General features: G+C 42.5%; 1 protein-coding gene across 2 annotated transcripts in view; it reads right to left on the bottom strand.

The window, feature by feature from the left end:
- Window positions 1-18929, bottom strand: part of PDIA5 (protein disulfide isomerase family A member 5) — a 94345-nt gene extending 75416 nt beyond the window's left edge. For both annotated transcript variants that reach the window (XR_009746333.1, XM_061469850.1), the window contains exons 1-4: window positions 18804-18929; window positions 17050-17176; window positions 13884-13971; window positions 217-300 (exon numbers count right to left, since the gene is read on the bottom strand). Coding sequence is in view for 1 of the 2 variants with exons in the window: in XM_061469850.1 (XP_061325834.1) it covers window positions 217-300; window positions 13884-13971; window positions 17050-17176; window positions 18804-18914 (410 nt within the window). In the remaining variant the exon portion in view is untranslated. The remainder of the gene's footprint in view (window positions 1-216; window positions 301-13883; window positions 13972-17049; window positions 17177-18803) is intronic.
- Between the last annotated feature and the right edge of the window lie 210 nt (window positions 18930-19139).

The following is a 19139-nucleotide window of genomic DNA, read 5'->3' as shown; positions in this document are numbered from 1 at the left end:
GCTTTCAGTGTACTCTGTTCAACAGCAGAATAAATTTATCTCAACTTCTGTCACAACACATGCTTGCAAACTGAAGAAATGGCAGTCAATTTCTCATGTCAAAGGATGAAAAATAAGAAGTCTTCATGCTACAGCAGTATGGAGCTGCAAGTAGAATGAATGGTCCTAACAGGGGCATTAGCAATTAGGAATTATAAATCCCAGCCCAGCACTCACTTATAATGGAGTAATTCCACTCCTTTCTCCTTTGAATTAGGATCTACTTTCATCTTCTTGCATAATTTTCGGCTTTCAGTATCACTGCAAAAAACACATATTGGAAGAAAAATGGTTACAAGAAAGGAAATCAAATGCATTTAGTTGTGAAAACTTATTGCTGTGCTTCCTTATCAGTAATTAGTTGCAACTAACAGTAATTTGGAAGCTGCTCAGCTAAGTTTGTGGGACAAGCACTGTGGAAAGATGCATTAGCCAATTTAATTCCTCCTTTAGCTTGGTCAGGACACAATGTGTTAAAATCACATTTCAAAGCCAGGCCTCAACCGGCAGAAACGTAGCCCATTCTAGCATGTGTGAGTACCTCAGCAGACCTTCTGTCCATGGGATTAACATTAAATTTGGGAAGTCAAAATTTTAAAAAGACACCGCTACTGTTAGGGTGGTGGTCAAAGAACACTGCTTGTGAAAAGATTCCAAGAGAAAGAGCAGGTCAGCTTTTACATTGGCAGAAAGGAACTCGGAAACAAAAAGAAACACCTTCATGGTATCTCAAAGCCCAGACAACAAGCAGCTAGCCTTAAAAAGGTCCTCCTGCAAAACACAAACATCAACTTGAATTTTGGAGCCCCAAGCCCAGCAACCCCATTTATGCTAAGTATGTCCTGCAGCCACACCTGGCCAGGGGACATAAAGACTATCTGCCACAGCTGTTGAAGAAGAAGGCATATAACAGCAGCCAGACCTGCTAGGGGTGGTTTTTAAATGGAACAAGAGTGAATTGCTTCCAGCATCTGATTAGCCTGAGTTGAAGAAGAGAGAAGGGTCACAGGAGAAAACTGCATAAACATTAGCTTATGTAAAGGTCTTCATGGCCTTACTGCTGTCCTAAACAATGCAGAAATGATGCTATAAGGACACTTCAAGCTGAACTAAATGTGAAGTCAGTCAAAGACCTGGAAAAATGAGTGAAACAGTACAACTACAAAGAAAAGAGGATGATTCACATTGACAAGACTATTCTTTGCATTGACAAACAGCAAGATTAAAAAGCTTGAAAACTTGTTCCCAGCAGAGGACAACTTGTACCTTGTACACAGATAAATCAATTTAGAAAATGAAAACACTGAAAACCCATCAAGTTTAAACTGATTAGAGACACAGAAAAACCAAGATGCAAGAGTTACAAGAGCCCCACCAAATTAAGTGCTGCTGCCAGCACTTGTGCTAATACTCTCAATGGTCTCCAGCTGCCTTTCTGCAAATGTGAGGAACAGTAACAGCAAATTTGCAGTGTGCTGCAGATGAGAGCATGCCTTTCTGGAAACTTCCCAAATGCTCACTGTAGACAGAAATGAGGAGAAGTGTGCTATCGACACATGCATCAAAACCAGTATATTATGCTGAAGATGGAAAGAAGCATTTTAAGGAACTAACAACACATGAAACTCCCTCACCAGGAAGGATCACCTATAATCCCAGTTGTGTAGAAGCATGTTCATCTGCACAGTTTTACTGAATTCATGTCAGTTCTGCATTCTCAGCTCACAGCTAAAGCTAGACACTGTAACCTGCAAACACTTTTTCTGCTTCTCCAGAAGGCTGGAGATCTGAGCCTGAGAAGACAGTTCCCTGTTGCCTGCTTCATCTTTGTCTTCCCCAGATGGCAGTGGAAGGTGGAGCTAAAAGATGTCATCTGTTCACTGAGTAGCGTGAACACATCTCCTTGTAACAAAACTAGATTACAAAACAAATAGCCTGGATTTGGAGCTTTGCTGAAAAGCTGGTTTGCGGAGTAGAGCTTGCTACAGAAAGCCTGCAGCAACATCAAACCCCCGGGCCAGAAGCATCCTGTATTCTCTCACCTGCAGTCTTCCAATGGTCCTGTGGGCTGTGCCTAAGCAACTTGAAAGCCAGAAAACCTCAGGAGAAGGTAGGTACCAGTTTCAGATCATCCTCCTATCTTACCCCAGACAGATCTAGAGGTGCAGAGAAGCTCTTGGGGCCCTGCTGGAGCTGACTGTCAGACAGTTAACTAAAGTCAGGCTGTACCATGGTCAGTATTTGTTAATGCTCTTCTAGGCATTCCAGAATGTTTCCAGGATACATGTATATCTGTGCCCATCTCAGCCTTGCCAAGACAGATGTTGGGTGATCGACATGATCAAGTGTAATGCTGAAACCTACCTCCAGCAACAGGGGTCTGTGAAACACCACGATATGCAGACAATTGTTCTGCAGAGGACCAAAATGAGTACCAAGACAGGTCTGTGGCCACTTTTACCATCAATTTGGTACAACTTCAAACCATGTAAGGAGAAATAAAAGTGCAATTTTCCCATATGTGTCATTTAGAGATCCAGATACTCATCTTGGAAAAGTTCCGCAAGGTTTATAGTGGAAAAAGGCTACAAAACATTACTAATGAGATGTACTTGTGAGCAAGTAACTAGCAATTCCTACTACTTCAATTCCTACCAATTTATTTTCTGTTTGCATGAGTTTCTATTAAAAAAATAAAACAGAAAAATAAGAACATCTGTTTCATTGGAAGGAAACAGGATCTAAGCCTGCCCTGCTTTCAGGATTGCTCCTTGTAGCTGCCTGAGTGCACATCCATTATCACAGGAAACAAAGCAGCGGTTTGCTCCACTATGTCTCTTACCATTTAGGGGGCAGATTCTCTGCACCGCTGCATTGGGAGTTTAGTCTGTTTACGCAAGCTATCTGCACTGATGCAAGGGATTGAACAAGAGCAAATTCCCAGAATAAAAAGTGTCTAAATATGTATCAGTAATTTTTTCATGCATCAGTGAAGATTTTTGCACATGCCAGACCCACCAGCTCAGTTGCTATACTAACAGTTCTTTAGAAAAAGCAGAAAAGGACACGTACAGGAACGGCAGAGATGGACCTGTTCTGCTTTTCCTTCTTCTTTCACTTACAGACAGAAAAAAATAATCTGCAAAGAGCAACCTGCTCTGATACCACTTGGTAATGACCATTATCCTTAATAAGAGCAAATATCAACACAGATGGAGTCTCTGCGCTGAGATTTGTCTCTTTTGGATCTCAGCCAATAGCCTCTCTGAAGATGAGCTCCTCAACTCTCACATGGGAGAGGGTAATTAGGACTCCAGTTCTTGCAATTTGATTATACCACTTGAAGAGGCAGTGTGTTATTATAAAAACTAACAGAAAAAAAGGAGGGTGGAGGGGAGGAGGATTAAGAGGAGGAAGAGGAAAAAAGCCCAACCCTAAACCTAAAAAGCCAGAACCCACCCCCAGAATCAGCACTCTACCACCCAGGCCAAGACACTCCAGACAAGGCATCAGGCTCAGGAGATACTGGTCTGAGGATGAGGTCAGTAATGTCCCTCAGTAACTGTCCTTGGTTGCCTCATGCCATTTCTGACCAAAGCAATTTGAACCCCTGCAGGTCTCTGCTATGCTACTGCTGAAGGGACCCCTGCTTTACCTGCAAGCAGTCATACAAACCATCCAGATGTAGCCCTGTGGAAAATCATCCAAAACATCAACCTATACGCAACATCTCCAACAACCTAACCGGCAGCTGTCCATGTGGTAAATAAGGTCAAACCTGCAGAGGCATGATGGCATGGCGTGTTCCCCTCATGCTCCCTCCCCCTTCCCACAAAACCAAACTGGGGCTCCAAAACACTTCTTTGCTGGAGAGGCAAAGACATATGGCAGCTTGATAAAAGGAGCAATAAAATGAAAGATCCAAATTACCCTAACTAAGCAAGAAGTCTAAATAAGAATATAGACAGGGTGCATCACAGGAATACTTCACCCTTTTCCATTCACATCCCCATCTCCTCTACTGGGAGACACTTCTGTTGTTTGGGGTTACAACAGAGCTGGCAGTAAGCCTGACTAGAGCACTCCCTGTAAACCTCTGGGGTCCTTTGTCAGCATTAGTATGCATGAATAATCACTTTGCACAGGCAGCCAGCTGCTACCAGGGCAGGAGGAGGGTGAGGGGCTTGTGAAGGAGACCTGACCTCCTTTAGCTCACCACCAGTGAAGCTAGCACCTAAAGGGGATGTGCCACAAGCATTCCTCAGGAGCGGTACAGGGTGCTCTGCTCTGCAGGGCTGCCCACAGACCTGGGAGCTCAAGGTCATAAGGATGGAGAAGCAGTGAGGGATACTGATGGCAGTCCCCAGTGGCAGGAGCAACCCAGCTAGACAGGAGGAATACAAAATAAGATACAGGAGTCTGGCTGCAGGAAGTCTAAGCTGGTTTCTAAAAACAAGTCCAAGCTGGATGGGTCCTGAATAAGAAATGGAGGTGGCAATGCAAAACAGCCTCCTTGGGGCAACTTCAAATATTGTCCTGGCAGGTCCTGAAGGCAGCAGAGTAAGACCAAACATTCTCAGCACCGTCCTCTCTCATGAGCACAAATAAAATCTTCTGCAGCTCCTTAATTATTTCTCTTATCTTTCTCACATAATGCTGCCCACTGGCTTCTCATCAAGAAGGGAAAACAGCCTTACAACCACATCGGCATCTGGGGAGGAAGGACCTGGAATGACTGTCAAATCCCCTCTTAGGAAATGACAAAAATGCCATCCAAAAAAAATTCATGCCTCCAGCTGCCAATATAACAGCAGCATGTGCATGTGCTGTGTGGTCACACCACTTCAATGCCACATCTACTAACACTTTCTAATACAGACTGGGCCCAGCCTTCTTTTTCATCCACACCTATAGTATTTCCAGGCACAAGAGAAGTAATTAATAAAAAACCTGACAGCTGGTTTAGGAATATGCAAGTAACCAGGTCAGTAAATCTGCCTGCACAGAAACAATCTCACTCCTCTCACTGGCATACCATGCAACCACATGTGAACCACAGACCTCACAATCTGTAAACAGATTTTATGTCTTTATCTGTACACCCAAAAAAGGGCTGAACAACCCACATGAATTACATTTCAGCAGTCCCTTTTATCACAGTTGCACGTGTAGACCCAACACAGTGGAGACTCTGTTATATCAGTGGCTGTACAAACACTGTCACTGTCCCAACAGGTGGAAGAGACAAGACTATGAAGGTAAGGAGGAGGAACAGGCTCTGAAAGCAGGGTGATATGGTAGAGAGAAAACAGGGCTGCCTACAAAGCAAGGCCCCCAACACAGGAAAACCCTTCAGAAGGTACCACTCAAAACTGTCATCTTGTTACCAGCATGTTTTCTCATCGTCTCTGTTGTTTAATTGCTTCTGGTCTTTTATGTTATGATGAAAACCATTGTACAAGAGAACAACTCCAGTTATAACCAGGGAAGTACAACTGCAATTTCTGACCAGTCCTCAGAAGTGGATTATCAAACAGGGTTTTCCAGCCCAATGTGCAGCCTCTGCAATACCCGCTGGCTACCTTCCACAGAATACCCCCTCCAAACAGACTGATGAACATCCTGAGAAAGCAAGGGGCTGAGATGCTGCCAAACAACTGCCCGTGACCCAAAAAAGCAGCAAAAAGGGTGCCAATGACAGAAATTTCCTAAAACCATGTAAAAATAAAAACTACACTTGCACTAATCTGAAAGAGGAAGTCATCTGTAGTTAGATGTGCTCCTAACAAGGTTTCAAAAATCAAAAATGCAATCCATTAGCCATTGTTGGAGATAACATGGGATTTTGACTACGCTCCTTGAAGCCATCAATTCCACCTTCCAACACAGACTGCGATCCATTTATGCTACAGCAGTTTGTGTGCTCTGCTGACCAAACAAAACCAGACCAACTCCTGCAAAACTCTCCTCGCAGACAGAGTGCATTACCTCCCCATTGTCCTCAGTTCTCCCTCCCCGTCTGGGGTGGAAGCTGCCACAACTGCTGCTGCTGACAGTATGTCACATTTGTAAGGCTCGCCATATTCTCTAATGATCACAGGCATTTCACTATCACTCTCTAGAGACAGAGCTGGAATCAAATTAAAATAAATAAATAAATAAATAAAATTCACTTCTCAAAGCATCAGCCTAGCTTGCAAGAGCACTTCTCTAAAGAGCTATGCTAAGCAGCCACGGGATGGTAATGGCTTACATCTAACATCTACTCAAACAGAAAGCCCATGCACAACTCTCTGTGTAGAAAGGCGATTTGATGCGATGCTCCTGAGTGGGGTTTAAGAACCTGCAGACACCAAAATAAGAACAGGACCCAGAAGAGATAGATGCAGCATGGGAAGCTTAAAACACAAGATTTGCCTTTGAGAACAAAGCAACATTTTGCCACTGTTCTAGGTTCCCGATGGAAATTACAGAAGAAGCAACAATAGCAACAGGTTTCCATAGCAGAGAACAAATGAGCTGCTCTAACAATGCAGCAGATTAAAAGCTTGAATCTTTTAAGGGATAGAGGAGCATCAGAAAATGTGCTGCTGGAAATAATTAAAGATTAGGATTAGCAGGCTGACAAGACAGAGTCTCATCTGAATTTAGGGCCTGATTTTCCTCCCTTGGTCACAGCAAAAAGCCTCCCTATGACCCACAAGGCAACCACAGCCTTCTGCTCCAAATGCTCCCCTGGAACATGCCAGGAATGCAAACAGAATAACCCATGTGCTGCAGGGACCCAGCACCACTCGTCACAAAATACAAATGACTCCCTGTGCCCATTAGGCAATTAGCAAGGCCAGGAATGTATAGGAATGAGATTAAAAATAAGTATTTTCCAAAAATTAAAACCCATGAGATTAATCCTCACTGCAATCAAGAGCAAGCCAAGGAGCAGACAGGAAACGAAAACAAAAAGGTAACAGGTATTGTCAAGCAAAAACAATTAAGGGAGAAAGTGTAAGCTCCAGCCCTGCAGAAAGTCAAGAAGTTATAATGAACAGTACTTTCCATGGAAATATAAATTAGTAAGAAGCACTTGGCAGCCCACATGCCTGCACAGAAATAAGATGAATACATCCACAGGAGCTACCAAAGGCTTTGCAGGAACTCCTAGAAATGCTGAACACTAGAATTCTCTTTGCAGCTTTCCTTAGACTCATCTGGACCTCCCCCAACTCACACAACCTAGTGTGGGGGAACACTGTACTAACCTGGGATACAAGGAGACTACCACTCTGTCTTTGAGCTCACTCTAACCTAATATCCCTGCAAAAGCAGGTTTTGAATGTATCACTCACAAGCACACAGATGCTGCAGCACTTTGTACCATTCTCTTGGAGCCTGTTTTCTGACCTCTAGATGTACTATGGGCCTAGAGAGAATCATAGAACGGATTGAGTTGGAAGGGACCTTAAAGATCATCTAGTTCCAATTTCCCTGCCATGGGGCAGGGATACCTTCTACTAGACCAGGTTGCTCAAAGCCCCGCTAAACCTGGCCTTCAACACTTTCAGGGATAAGGCAGCCACAACTTCTCTGAGCAACCTGTGCCAGTGTCTCATGACCCTCACAGTGATTTTTTTTCCTAATACCTAATATAAACCTGCCCGCTTTCAGTTTAAAGCCACTGTCCCTTGTGCTATCCCTACAAAAAGTCCCTCTCCAGATTTCCTGTAGGCCCTGGAAGTAGCTGCCTTGTAGGTATTGGAAGCTGCTCTAAGGTCTTCCCAGAGCCTTCTTTTCCCCAGGCTGAACAAGCCCAACTCTCTCAGCCTGTCTCCACAGGGGAAGTGCCCCAGCCCTCTGATCATCTTTGTGGTCCTCCTCTGGACTTACTCCATCAGGTCCATGTAATTATGTCACAGAAGAGCCCCAGAGCTGGACACAGTACTTGAAGTGGGGTCTCACAGGAGCAGGGTAGAGGGGCAGGATCACCTCCTTCGACCTGCTGGTCACGCTGCTTTTGATGCAGCCCAGGATACGGCTGGCGTTCTGGTCTGCGAGCACACACTGCCAGCTCATGTTCAGTTTCTCACTGACCAACTAGAGGATGTTTTAAATAAAGCACTGAATTCAGGTAAATAAAGGTAACTTTACATTAACTCTTAACTTGCTTACTCTTAATTTTAGTCTGAAAAGCAGCAACATTGAAGATTCACAGCTAATGAGCGATTCTAGGCAAAACACATGGAATATACAGACACGAACCCAGGCTCATAGACCCAGGCACTACAGTGGATTTTAGTTAAATGCTCTGCATTTCTGAATTAATGCAATACACCAGACTAAATGGGTTTATGTTAAGAACTGAGAGCTTACTTTAAAAAGGAATTTTTTTTCAGACTGACACAGCACTTCCTGCATGGTCACTCAGACAGGAATATAAAAGGGCTTTAATGCAAATTAGCATTAACCACACAGACAGGTTATCACAAAGACAGGAGGAAGGCATTGAAAAATCTATGCTGCAAATGCACAAATTGCCCATACAAATTACAGCCACATAAGGACCGTGTTGGCAGTATAACTACACCTGCAAACTGTTCCTGATGGACACGTTACTTTCCCTGGACCAGCCACCAGCACCCTGCCACCTTCTCCAGGCTGTACCTAAGGTGATGTGCGTGCCATCCACCCCTGAGCTGCCGCTGCCCTTTTCCTTCAAGGCAACTGCAGAAAAAAGAAGAAATCCAGACACTGCAAATCCAGACACTGCAAATCTACTTGGATGGAAGTGGTCACATCAGTGCAAGATCATCACTCCTTCCTTCGTTTTTTCTCTCTCCATTAGATCTGGTTGTTTTTATTTGCAATTTCAAAGCTTTTCATCAGCCTTAAAATTCCACTGTAAGGAAGGAAGATGAGTAGACTTATTCTTTTCAAAAAATCCTGCTTCTGATCGGCTTTATAGGAGGTGAGGTAAAAACTAAAGACCAAAATGACACTTAATGCCAGCAGCCTTATTTCTGAAATTCCTCCCTGCTATTTCAAAGCATTAAATAAATTAATTTATGACTGTGTGTAAAGCTTTTCTGTATCAAGGCATTAGGAAATTAGAAATTTGTGAAGGAACATTTCATCTAAAAGGCAGATAAACATGGAAAATGGGGGAAATCCCAGAAAATACAACTACTCATTAGATTTGGCTCTCATGAACCAGCATATGTTTAGATACACAGCCCTAAAGTACTGCTTTATCAGCCAAATTATGGGCTTACATTTATGCAAAGTGTCATGGGATTGCAACAATAACAAGTAATTACTGGGGATGAAGACAAGAATGACACACAGGACACATGAAAGGGACTACAAGAATGACACACAAAAGCTGAAAAAGTGGAATTAAAACCAACCAAAAATTAGTGAGACATTTTAACCAGATGGTATTTCCTCTTCCTAGCAGTCTGATGTGTTAAAGCCAAGCACATGCGCTATGACAGCAGATGGAAATCACACAGCTTTGTTTATGTTTGGGACCTACAGTAGTAAAGGGAACCATTCAAATTTGAACAGAAAATAATTACCCACAGCCAAAGAAATGGGTGAGATTTTGAAAATACCAGTCCACAATTGGGCTGGAGTTACAGTCAATAAAAAACTCGGGACAATTCGGCAATAGGAAAACCTTGGAGGGTTCACTAAATCACACTCATGATAGAAAGAACTACTTTCAAACTCTTCTGCCTTCTACCTCCATTTTGTTTTCTTTCCACTTCACCCAAGTTAGTCATACTCTTCCTAATAACGGCAGTCTTTGGCCACCCCATGATCTATCACAAAACCTACTCAAGGCAGCTAGAGGATAACTTTAAAATTATTAGTCTTCAAAGCATCTCTTGTGCTGCTGTAGCATTTCTCTTTTTAAAGTTCTCCAAACTCTTTGCAAATACTGATTAATGAACCACACAATATTTACCCAGTTGCCTGGAAAAACAGATACACCTTTTTTAACAGTCCAAACTAACAAGAAGCAAATCACTTGCAGAGCCAGGAATATAAGCTGGGACTCTCAGCTCTTATTAACACGGTATGTCCCCAGACATTAGTCCCAAACTCAGGATTTACCAGTCTACAACTTTGTGCTCTATTCCTGATACCATGCACCTTACCAGGCATGATTAATCCAATATTCCACCATTCATTCAACATCAAATGCCTGAGCAAGAAATTCCTAATTAAAACACAGAAAGGCTAGAATAAAACATATTTTTGTCTGTTTGTGGATCTTCTATTCACAAATTAAACAGCTCCACATTTAATTGTGTACAGAGCCACATATGCTATCTCAGCACACAGGAACAAACAGTAATCACTTCAATGCCACATGCAATTCTTGTGCTGCCCCTTCATCTCTAGAAGGAGGCATCTATTTGCCTGCTCAAATTGACTGAAATCTCTCAAGAACAAGGACCTTATCTGCAATACTGCACACAGAGGCATCCCTGGGTGCGTTGCATGGCCCTGCTTCAGGATGGCACTCAACTCCAGTGAGCCTAATTGCACAGGGAAGGCAGGTACCTGGCACTTCCCAGCCCTACATCTTGTAAGCCCAGGCACTTTGGAAAGGCCTGCTATTCTGCTGCAAAGTGACAAACTAAATGGCAACCTCCCCTACTCCACACTAATAGTCTCAGCAAGAAACCAAGCATTTAGCCACATTATGCTGAAAAACCTCCCTGGTCTCCCCAGGAGCACTAAACCTGGCACTGAAAGCTCAAGTCTAGCTTCTGCCCCATACCACAGACCTAACAAAAACTGAGGCCAAAGAGCACAGTTTCCACATAAGCAAGTCAGGCTGCCCACCTCCAGCCACACACCTGCAGAGTCTCTTCTGCTGTACAAAATACGGAACCATACTGCCAAGACTTAGCAATCCATAATGATTTCCATCAGTGGAGCAGTACGTTTTTGCTTTCTCCTGAAAATGAAGGGAAGGAGAAGAATGACAAGAAAAAAAAAAAAACAAAAAGTACATCACCAATAAAGAAAAAGGCAAGAAGACGACTGCTGTCATCACCACAGGGAAGCAGAGCCACAAACGACAACTCTGCATGTATGCCAGCCGTGCCAATGCTTGGATCTGAAAGCAAAGAAGTCCGTTACAGCAGGATGTGAAGAGCAAAGCCAAAATTCCCTGCTAAATATTGCTGCCAAACAAGCCATTTCTTGTCAGTATTTGTAAAACAAATTGAGCCTGTGCTGTAAATATCCCTGCATCTGTGTGCTGTTGTTTCGGCATGAAGACTTGCAAATAAGCCTCACAGCATACTTGCAGTAGGAGAATGGCTTGAGCAACTCTGGAAGGAGTGAGCTGTTCAGGCCTTACAGCTGGCCCTTTGTGACCAGTGACAGCACTACTGAAATCTCTCATCACTGCAGTGAGTAATACACACAAAAAAATAAATAGAAAAAATAAAGGTGGCAATAAGCAAATGAAAGAAAAAAATCTTTTGAGGAAAAAAACTGTTTAAAAGTTATCTCAACATTACGAGATTAAACTGAGAATGCCTTAAAGGTTTAACAAGCAAAGTAACCACAAAACTTGGCTCATGCTCAACCTATTTGTAGAGGGTTTTTTTGCGTGCATCAAGGTCTTCTCTGACACAAGCCAGTCTTCCTTTTTCCTTGCCCCATGAGGCAAGTTCACAAACCCTGTTATGACATCCCTCTGCAGGTGGAAGAGACAGAAGAGACATCTCTGACAAATCGCCAGCTACAGCTGGACAGATCATGTGGGTTTTTTCCAGATTCTTCACAAATAAGTGATCTGAAAAGAAGCACTGCTCAACCCTTGAAGACAGAATTACAGCTATTGCTATCTTACAGCACACTCCCACTGCCTGTCACTCTGCAAATAGCAATTTTATTGTGATATTACTGGCATCAAAGCAAGTTTTGGGAACCTACAAATCTATTCCCAGGTCTCCCTACCTCTTAGAGCATAACCTTCACCAGGTTGCTTCACTCTTTGGCAATAACTCACCTTTCATTACAAATAGGAAGCTTAAGTATTTCCCCACCATGGTCAGAGGAAAGACTCTGCAAGTACCAAGCTTCCTATGAAATGTATTAAAGTACTACCTGCAGCAGACTTTAAAATACGTATCTTGCAAGTAAATTTGTTATGAAAGTTTGCTTTAGATGACAACATTTGGAAAGGGAGAGCATACTAGGGTCTGACAAATTGAAGTTCACTTTGCAGCAAAACCAAACAACACATTTCCCTCCCCATCACCATCACCATCAGGAGCAGAGACTGACCTGTTAAACTAAGAGACAAAACTTCCCTGGATTTCAAACTGAAGTCCTGAACATTGAATCTTTCCTTGTTCAATCCATAGATGGTTATTGCCTAGTTGTATTATAGTAGCATTTTGAAGGGCCAGATGAAAAGCCTCATCAAGTTATATGCACGTGCCACATGCATACATACACGGTTAAGCAGTATGTCTCCCAACACAGAAGTAGCCTGAACCAAAAGGGAAACCAAAGACACAAAAAGGCAGTGACCACTCCATAGTGTCAAAGGGGGCCAATCAGAAACTAAAGCCAAGAAGTTGGCCCAGTATCCTATTTGCTAGCCCTCATTACTGACAACCAAAAATTGTTTATCAGTGCTTTCATTAGAAAAGGAGACTGGACATCAGAGGTATGCCAGATCTCCACGCAACCTTCTCCTCAGTGTCAATACTATTTATTTGCTGGCTTTTCACCAGGCGGGAAGTGGCACAGTCTTCACTGACCTCTGAGGAAGGAGCTGCTTTCTGCCAGCGGATGACTTTGAACCCAGACCCCATTATCTGCTGGGCAGAACTTAAAGTGTCTGTGTATTGGATGAGCCCAGCAGAACGCAGACAGAAGGCAGAAGCAGAGGACTTCATGGGAGAGATACCTGCTTGATGGCAGGGAGAGCATAAGATAGGTTAACCAGCAACAAAAGCTTCTGGATCACTGCTTGATGGATGGAGGTTGATTTCAAAAGTGTAATTTTAAGAGAGTCACATGATTTTCAGAGCTGACTTAGATTTGTGCACAGTGTACAATTTGCTCATACCATGGCAATCCACCTAAACACAGAGACAGCAAGCTGCTCCTCTACAGCACAGGAAGGGGAATTTGCCATCTGCAGGCAAAGCTCTGAAAGCTGCAGAGGCAGAGAGGCAGTACAATACACAAGCTAAAACCACAGGCAATGTGTTATTGACCAGAACCACAGTGGAGGCTTTGATATCTGCAAACCAGAAACTACACACCTCTTCATTTCTCCGCACACAATCAACCATTTACAGAAACAAGTTCCCCTGCATTCACATTAAAAACTGCCATGAACCTATACAAGCACAGAGGAAGTTCATTTGATTGAGAAATACAAATGGGTGGACACTTCAAAGCCAGGCAAACATCCCTACTGCTTGTGCAACGTTTGCTATCAGAGCAGAACTGCACTGACCTCCAGCTGATGGAATTCCTCCTCCCCTTGCTTGTGGAAAAAACAGAGCAGTCAGAATTTCCATGCTACGTGCCCCCCCCGAATGGCAATGCTAGCTGGGGTCCCCAGCTTCAGGCTGAAAAGCATGCTGTCAGAGAAGTGACAACAGCCGTAAGGAAAAAATTATTCCCCTCCACTGGTCTGAAGGAAGAGAGGATGGTAAGATACAGGCACCCTACAGCTATGAAGACACTGAACAGAGCGACGCTTGCTCAGTTATGGACAAAAGTTTCAGAGCTGCTAAAAAAAGCCAAGTCAGCAACAAAAGCCAAAAGGGAAGAGGGAAAAAAAGAAGTGTGACACATACCCACAGTCTATCCAGCTTATAGTACCTCGTCCTTTCACCTCCTGGGCTACGCTGGACAGTAACCTGAGTGAGCTTTCCGCAGCAGCAGCTGGAAGACAAAATAAAATAGTAATAAAAATTAATCAACAACAGCATTATTACTCCACACAGAAAAACACAATGGTGCATTCCTTTGTTCTGAAGCACTGGAAGAACATTTTGTCTAATTTGAAGAAATCAGTATGTGAGGGATCAGTAAAATCTTCTGTAAACTAGAAGGAATGCTGGCTGCAGCTAAAGTTGGGTGGCTTCTTCCCTCCATCCCCCTTAAACAACACAATGAAATTCATACCTCCAGGCATGATCCCTGACCTACATTTATGGAATTATACTATGTCCTCTCCTGCAAACTGGCTTCCATCCCAACACTGCCTTTTTTCTGTGGCTAGGCACTAACCAGTTTGTATCACTGCCTGCTAATTAAAGCCACTTCATTTAGGACCTTCGTCAGCTGCAAGGGCAAGCCATTCAGCATCTCTGCCTGCTTCAATTGCCCTGTCATACACAGAAAATAACACAGTTATTCTCATAATAACTCTGGGAGATACCCAAATTAACAGTTGTGAGGAGCTCAAAACTATTAGCAGAGAGCACCTACAAAAGGTCCTTCCAAGAGCTGGCTGTATTAGAAATACCCAACTGAGATTTTTATAATGCCATGCCACATGAAGCGCTTTGCAAAATCCACACCATTCCAGAAAAGTCTTATAAATGGCATTAAAAATAAACACAGAAGAATCTAACATTAAAACCTAATCTAACAGAAACTGCTTCCTGCCTCAATAAACAGAAAACAGAAACACAGAGCCTCTTCCAGATCTGTTTAAACTGCTGCTGCTCCACACTACTTCAACTAAGTGAATACAGGAACAGCTATATTGGGTCAAACCAAATGCTCTTATAATAAACCACTATCTGTCTCCAACATTTGAGAAAGTGAAGGCCTATATAGGTCAGAGCAGGCAAGCAGAAACAGTGGGCAGTGATAGCCTCCTCAGTGTCTAAACTGCCAAAATTTTTGTCTCAACAATCTCTTGAGTCAGAAACAGCTTCTTTTTCTTTGACAGCCTTTGCATGGGCCTGATGCCATCAGAGATGCCAGCCCACACATGTTAGCTCTCAAGAAACTATCCTACCCCCAATACTGATAACATGCAACTGCCACCTCTCTGTAACACAGGGATGTAGACATATGGGGGAATTCTTCACAAAAAGTGGGATAGTTTGACAAGCACCTTTTAAAATATAAGTATTCAGGATAGGACAGACTTGTCCCAGAAGACTCACTAGTTGAGCAGCCCTGGCAGGATACCCCGCTGGTAAGGTGAACTCAACATCTCCTACAAATGAGGACATCTCCTAAACCAAATGAATTTTTACGTGAGACAGAAATGCTCATCTAGTTCTGCTCAGCTGAGAAGCATAGCCTTTGTTCCAGCAGCATGATCAGATGCTGACCAACATCTCATTACAGCTGGGGGTATGTACCTGGTTTAGAACTGCACCTCAAAATTCCTACCTCTTTTTTCCCCCTTCCCTTTTTCTGGGTGACAGCCAAGGGACTTCTAATTTTGCAAGGATCACTGTTCAGGAAGAAACATTAATCCCACAGTCAGCTCCGTATGCAATGCTTTAGACTGCTAAAACTAACCAATTAAGTAACAAAAACAGAAAAAAGAAATCTCCACAACACAGCTTTTGAACAATGCCCATAGGGCAACATTTATTTGATGAGTGTCAGAGCTGCAGTGTTTTGATTGTGCTGCTAAAAATGAAAGCAACCACCGCTTAAAATATTAAGTGTAAAAAGAAAATTTTCCCTTTCAAAAGCTGAATAATAGAGATATCTTTTTTATCTGAAGTGTTCCTTTCAAAATCAAAAAGCATTAGAAACTCTTTTAGGACTTTTACTTTGAACCTGTTACTACAAAACCATTTGGCCAAGTTTACGCACTCAATCTCTCACTACAGCAAAACACAAATGTCTTAACAAAAATTAAGTCACATGTATCATTTTAACTGTTTCAGAATATCTTTAGGAAATAAAAGTTAATTATCCCAGCATCTGCACATTTTTGTCTGCCTAGTTCTCTGATACTGGGGGGCGGGGGAGGATATTGAGTCATCACATACTGCTCCGATTTGCCACATTATAAACCCAGAGCAATCACCAGTGTCACTAAGTTTGAGATACGACCTTTGCAACAGGTCAGAAAACGAGAACACAACCCACAAACAAAGCCTTATCTTGTACTGCTTGCCTGGAGGAGCGAAAAAGAGGCAACAACAAAAACAATGCAGCACTAAGGAAAAAATCATCTTAGTGATGTATTTTAATTCTTGCTCTCCAATGACTTCCACATCCACAACAGCATTCTGCACTTGCGTTTGGAGCTTACAGATTGTTTCTTCATTTTACATGGTGTCACACAAAATAACAAATGAAAACAAACAAGGCAACGAAGGAGACAAGGTACAGCAAAAGCAGAACAGAGCAAAAGGAAGAGCAAACAGGCAGGTAAGGAAGAGTGAACAGCCAGAAAAGATCCTGAAAGAGAGAGGACTGTAGCATGACAGTAGCATAACATGAAATGAGCCATTTCTCCCTCCTACACAAGCAGCTCGTTTTTTATTTTTATATTTTGTTAATTAAAGTTGAAATACAACCATGGGACACTCAAAGCTGTCAGAAGCAAAGATGGATTGATTTCAGTACTATAACTCTTCATTAAGTCTTTCAGTGTCACCAGGAAATTGAAACTTGTGAACTCCTGTGATAAACACACCAGAAAACTCTGACTGAGAGCTGTTATGAGCTGCCAGTTTTGGACACAAAGCCAGAATAAAGTATATTTTTGCCAATGTGATAGAGCAAGTCCAGATCAAGAAGTCCAGATCAAGACATGGCCAACCTTGAAACATCCAGTGACTCTAAGCTAGAACAAAGACACCAGCCCTCAAGAAGCCCTTGTAGTCACACAGAAGCACCCTGAAGTCACATAAGGCAATACTGAACACAGAGCAAATAAGGGCAAAGAGCTTAGTCATCTAGAGCATGTACACAGATGTTCAAATGCACACACCCTGCTGGGCACACAGAGCTGTGAAACACAAAAAGAGGACTTACCAGATTTGGAATACAGCACCAGTATGTTATTCCGTGTCCTGAGAAGCTTCTTAAAATCCTTGTGGTCACTTATTTTTTCTATGAGTGGAGACACCTTCAACGAGTACACAAACGCTGGCAAAAATGCCTACAGAAACACAAAGCCAGAAACATCAATAACAGCTTCCATGCTGAGAAACAAAATACAAAGACAAACTGCTTTTGAAATTGCCTTGACCTTTTTCCATAATCTTGAGACACGCTGCCTTAAATAAACTATCATATCAATTTCATCAGCAAAACCCAAAGAAATAAAAAAGCTATAGACATGACTTACTGAAACTGGAACAATACCACTCCCAGCAAGCATCCTTAAGTGGAAAGATGAGATAAACACAACATCAAGAAATATGGTTTTAGTTAAGAAGCCTCCCCCTTTAAACATTTGTTCCCTAGGCAGATAATCAGACAAAAATTCTTATGTACATTTAATATACTGTAATAAAAGAAGCAGCAGATTGCCACTTGGAGAGCACTCTTATCCCTAGATCTCAGAATACACTGCAAACTCAATCCAGTACTTTGACATCCCACAGAAGACAGCAAGAGCCATGAAGTTAAAATAACTAACCCACACTGACACAGAGCAGATGAAGGAAATGGTAACGTAATTTGCAGGTAATCTAGCACCCATACTACAGCGCTAACCACAACCCTCTCCCACTCACCTTTCTGAAGTGGAACAGGGCTTACATTTCCCAGAGGTGATACTGTACTACACATATATGCACAAGTGCCTTTGCCGCAAGATCAAATTTGGCTTCCACTGGCCACACAGAAGGCACAGCATTTAATCTCTTTGCATCTCAGTTCTGTACCTATACAAAGACATTTTTGTTGTTGTTGCATCTTTTAGTCTATTTAAATCATGACCGCTCCAGAGCGGTCTTTTATCCTACCATGAAGTAAAACCACCAAAATATGACCATAACCTTGTCTGAAGCCTCTATTGCTAATTTGTACTGCAATAATCCTCAATAATAATAATAATCTTAACCATCAAGCTATGCTGTCTCCCTTCTGCACTGTACTGAATTCATACTAATGGAATAATTATGGGAAGCTTAGATGGAGAAATTATCTAGTTTACATTCACCTTACAGTAAAACCTTAACACTTAATTGCTTGGCTAAAAGCTTTAGCTCATTTGCCTAACACACACAAGAGATTCAATGTTTTCTTAATTACAGAACTAATTTTGATCATGACTCACTCCAACTGGGCTGGAAAATGTGTCCAGAGTGAATGTGAAAAGAGACTGTTGTTCTTGCATCCCATGCATTACAGACTGCAGCATACAAAACAAGGCACTAAGTCAGTCAATGTCAGAACACGCAGCCCCAGGCACTACATGTCATTACAAATTCAGCTATTTGCAAACACAGAAACAAAACCTGCACCTCCAAAATACACTTCGTAAGTGCTATGAGTTTTTACATGTGGAAAAGGGAAAGGGAGTTTTGGGACACATGAGGTAGAGGAAGAAGCTGAGCTGAAACGGAGGTCATCCTCAAAACAACCCCAGGACATGTTCAGGAATTTAAAGTTGCTACAAGATACACCTATAACATCAAATATAAAAGCATGACAGGCTGCCCAGGCACAGAACGAAGAAATTATCCCACTCTGCAGGCAGGATTCTCACCACTGAGCCCCACTGACCAGATGGTCTAACTGTGAGAAGGGAAAAAGCACATTTGCAAGTCAGCCCCTACCTTCAGCATAAATGTCCTTGATGCTTTAATTCGACCAACAGACTTGCATTCTTCTAAATCCAGGTGTCCACAGCTCAGCCTTCCTACCTCAGGCTGATGTATGTAAATCATTCATGTATTTCCTGAGGTGAATACACAGTGTTGCCAATCAAAGCAGACGAATACAGTAGTGCTAAGTGAGGTGACACAGACATGCAAATTCCTGCTCAAAACTCAACGCAATCAGAAGCTGGCAGAGGAAGGATTAATCTAACACCAACTTGTGAGCAGATCTCTTTAAACCTAGGTTTTGGGGGTTTGTTCTTTTTTTTTTTTTTCCAAAAACATTTCCCTCAC

The sequence above is a fragment of the Pezoporus flaviventris genome, unplaced genomic scaffold, assembly GCF_033815535.1.
Source record: "Pezoporus flaviventris isolate CSIRO_AGI_PZ_B2104156 unplaced genomic scaffold, CSIRO_AGI_Pfla_v1 ptg000001l, whole genome shotgun sequence".
Taxonomy (NCBI): Eukaryota; Metazoa; Chordata; class Aves; order Psittaciformes; family Psittacidae; genus Pezoporus; species Pezoporus flaviventris.
This window is presented reverse-complemented; position numbering and strand designations above follow the sequence as displayed.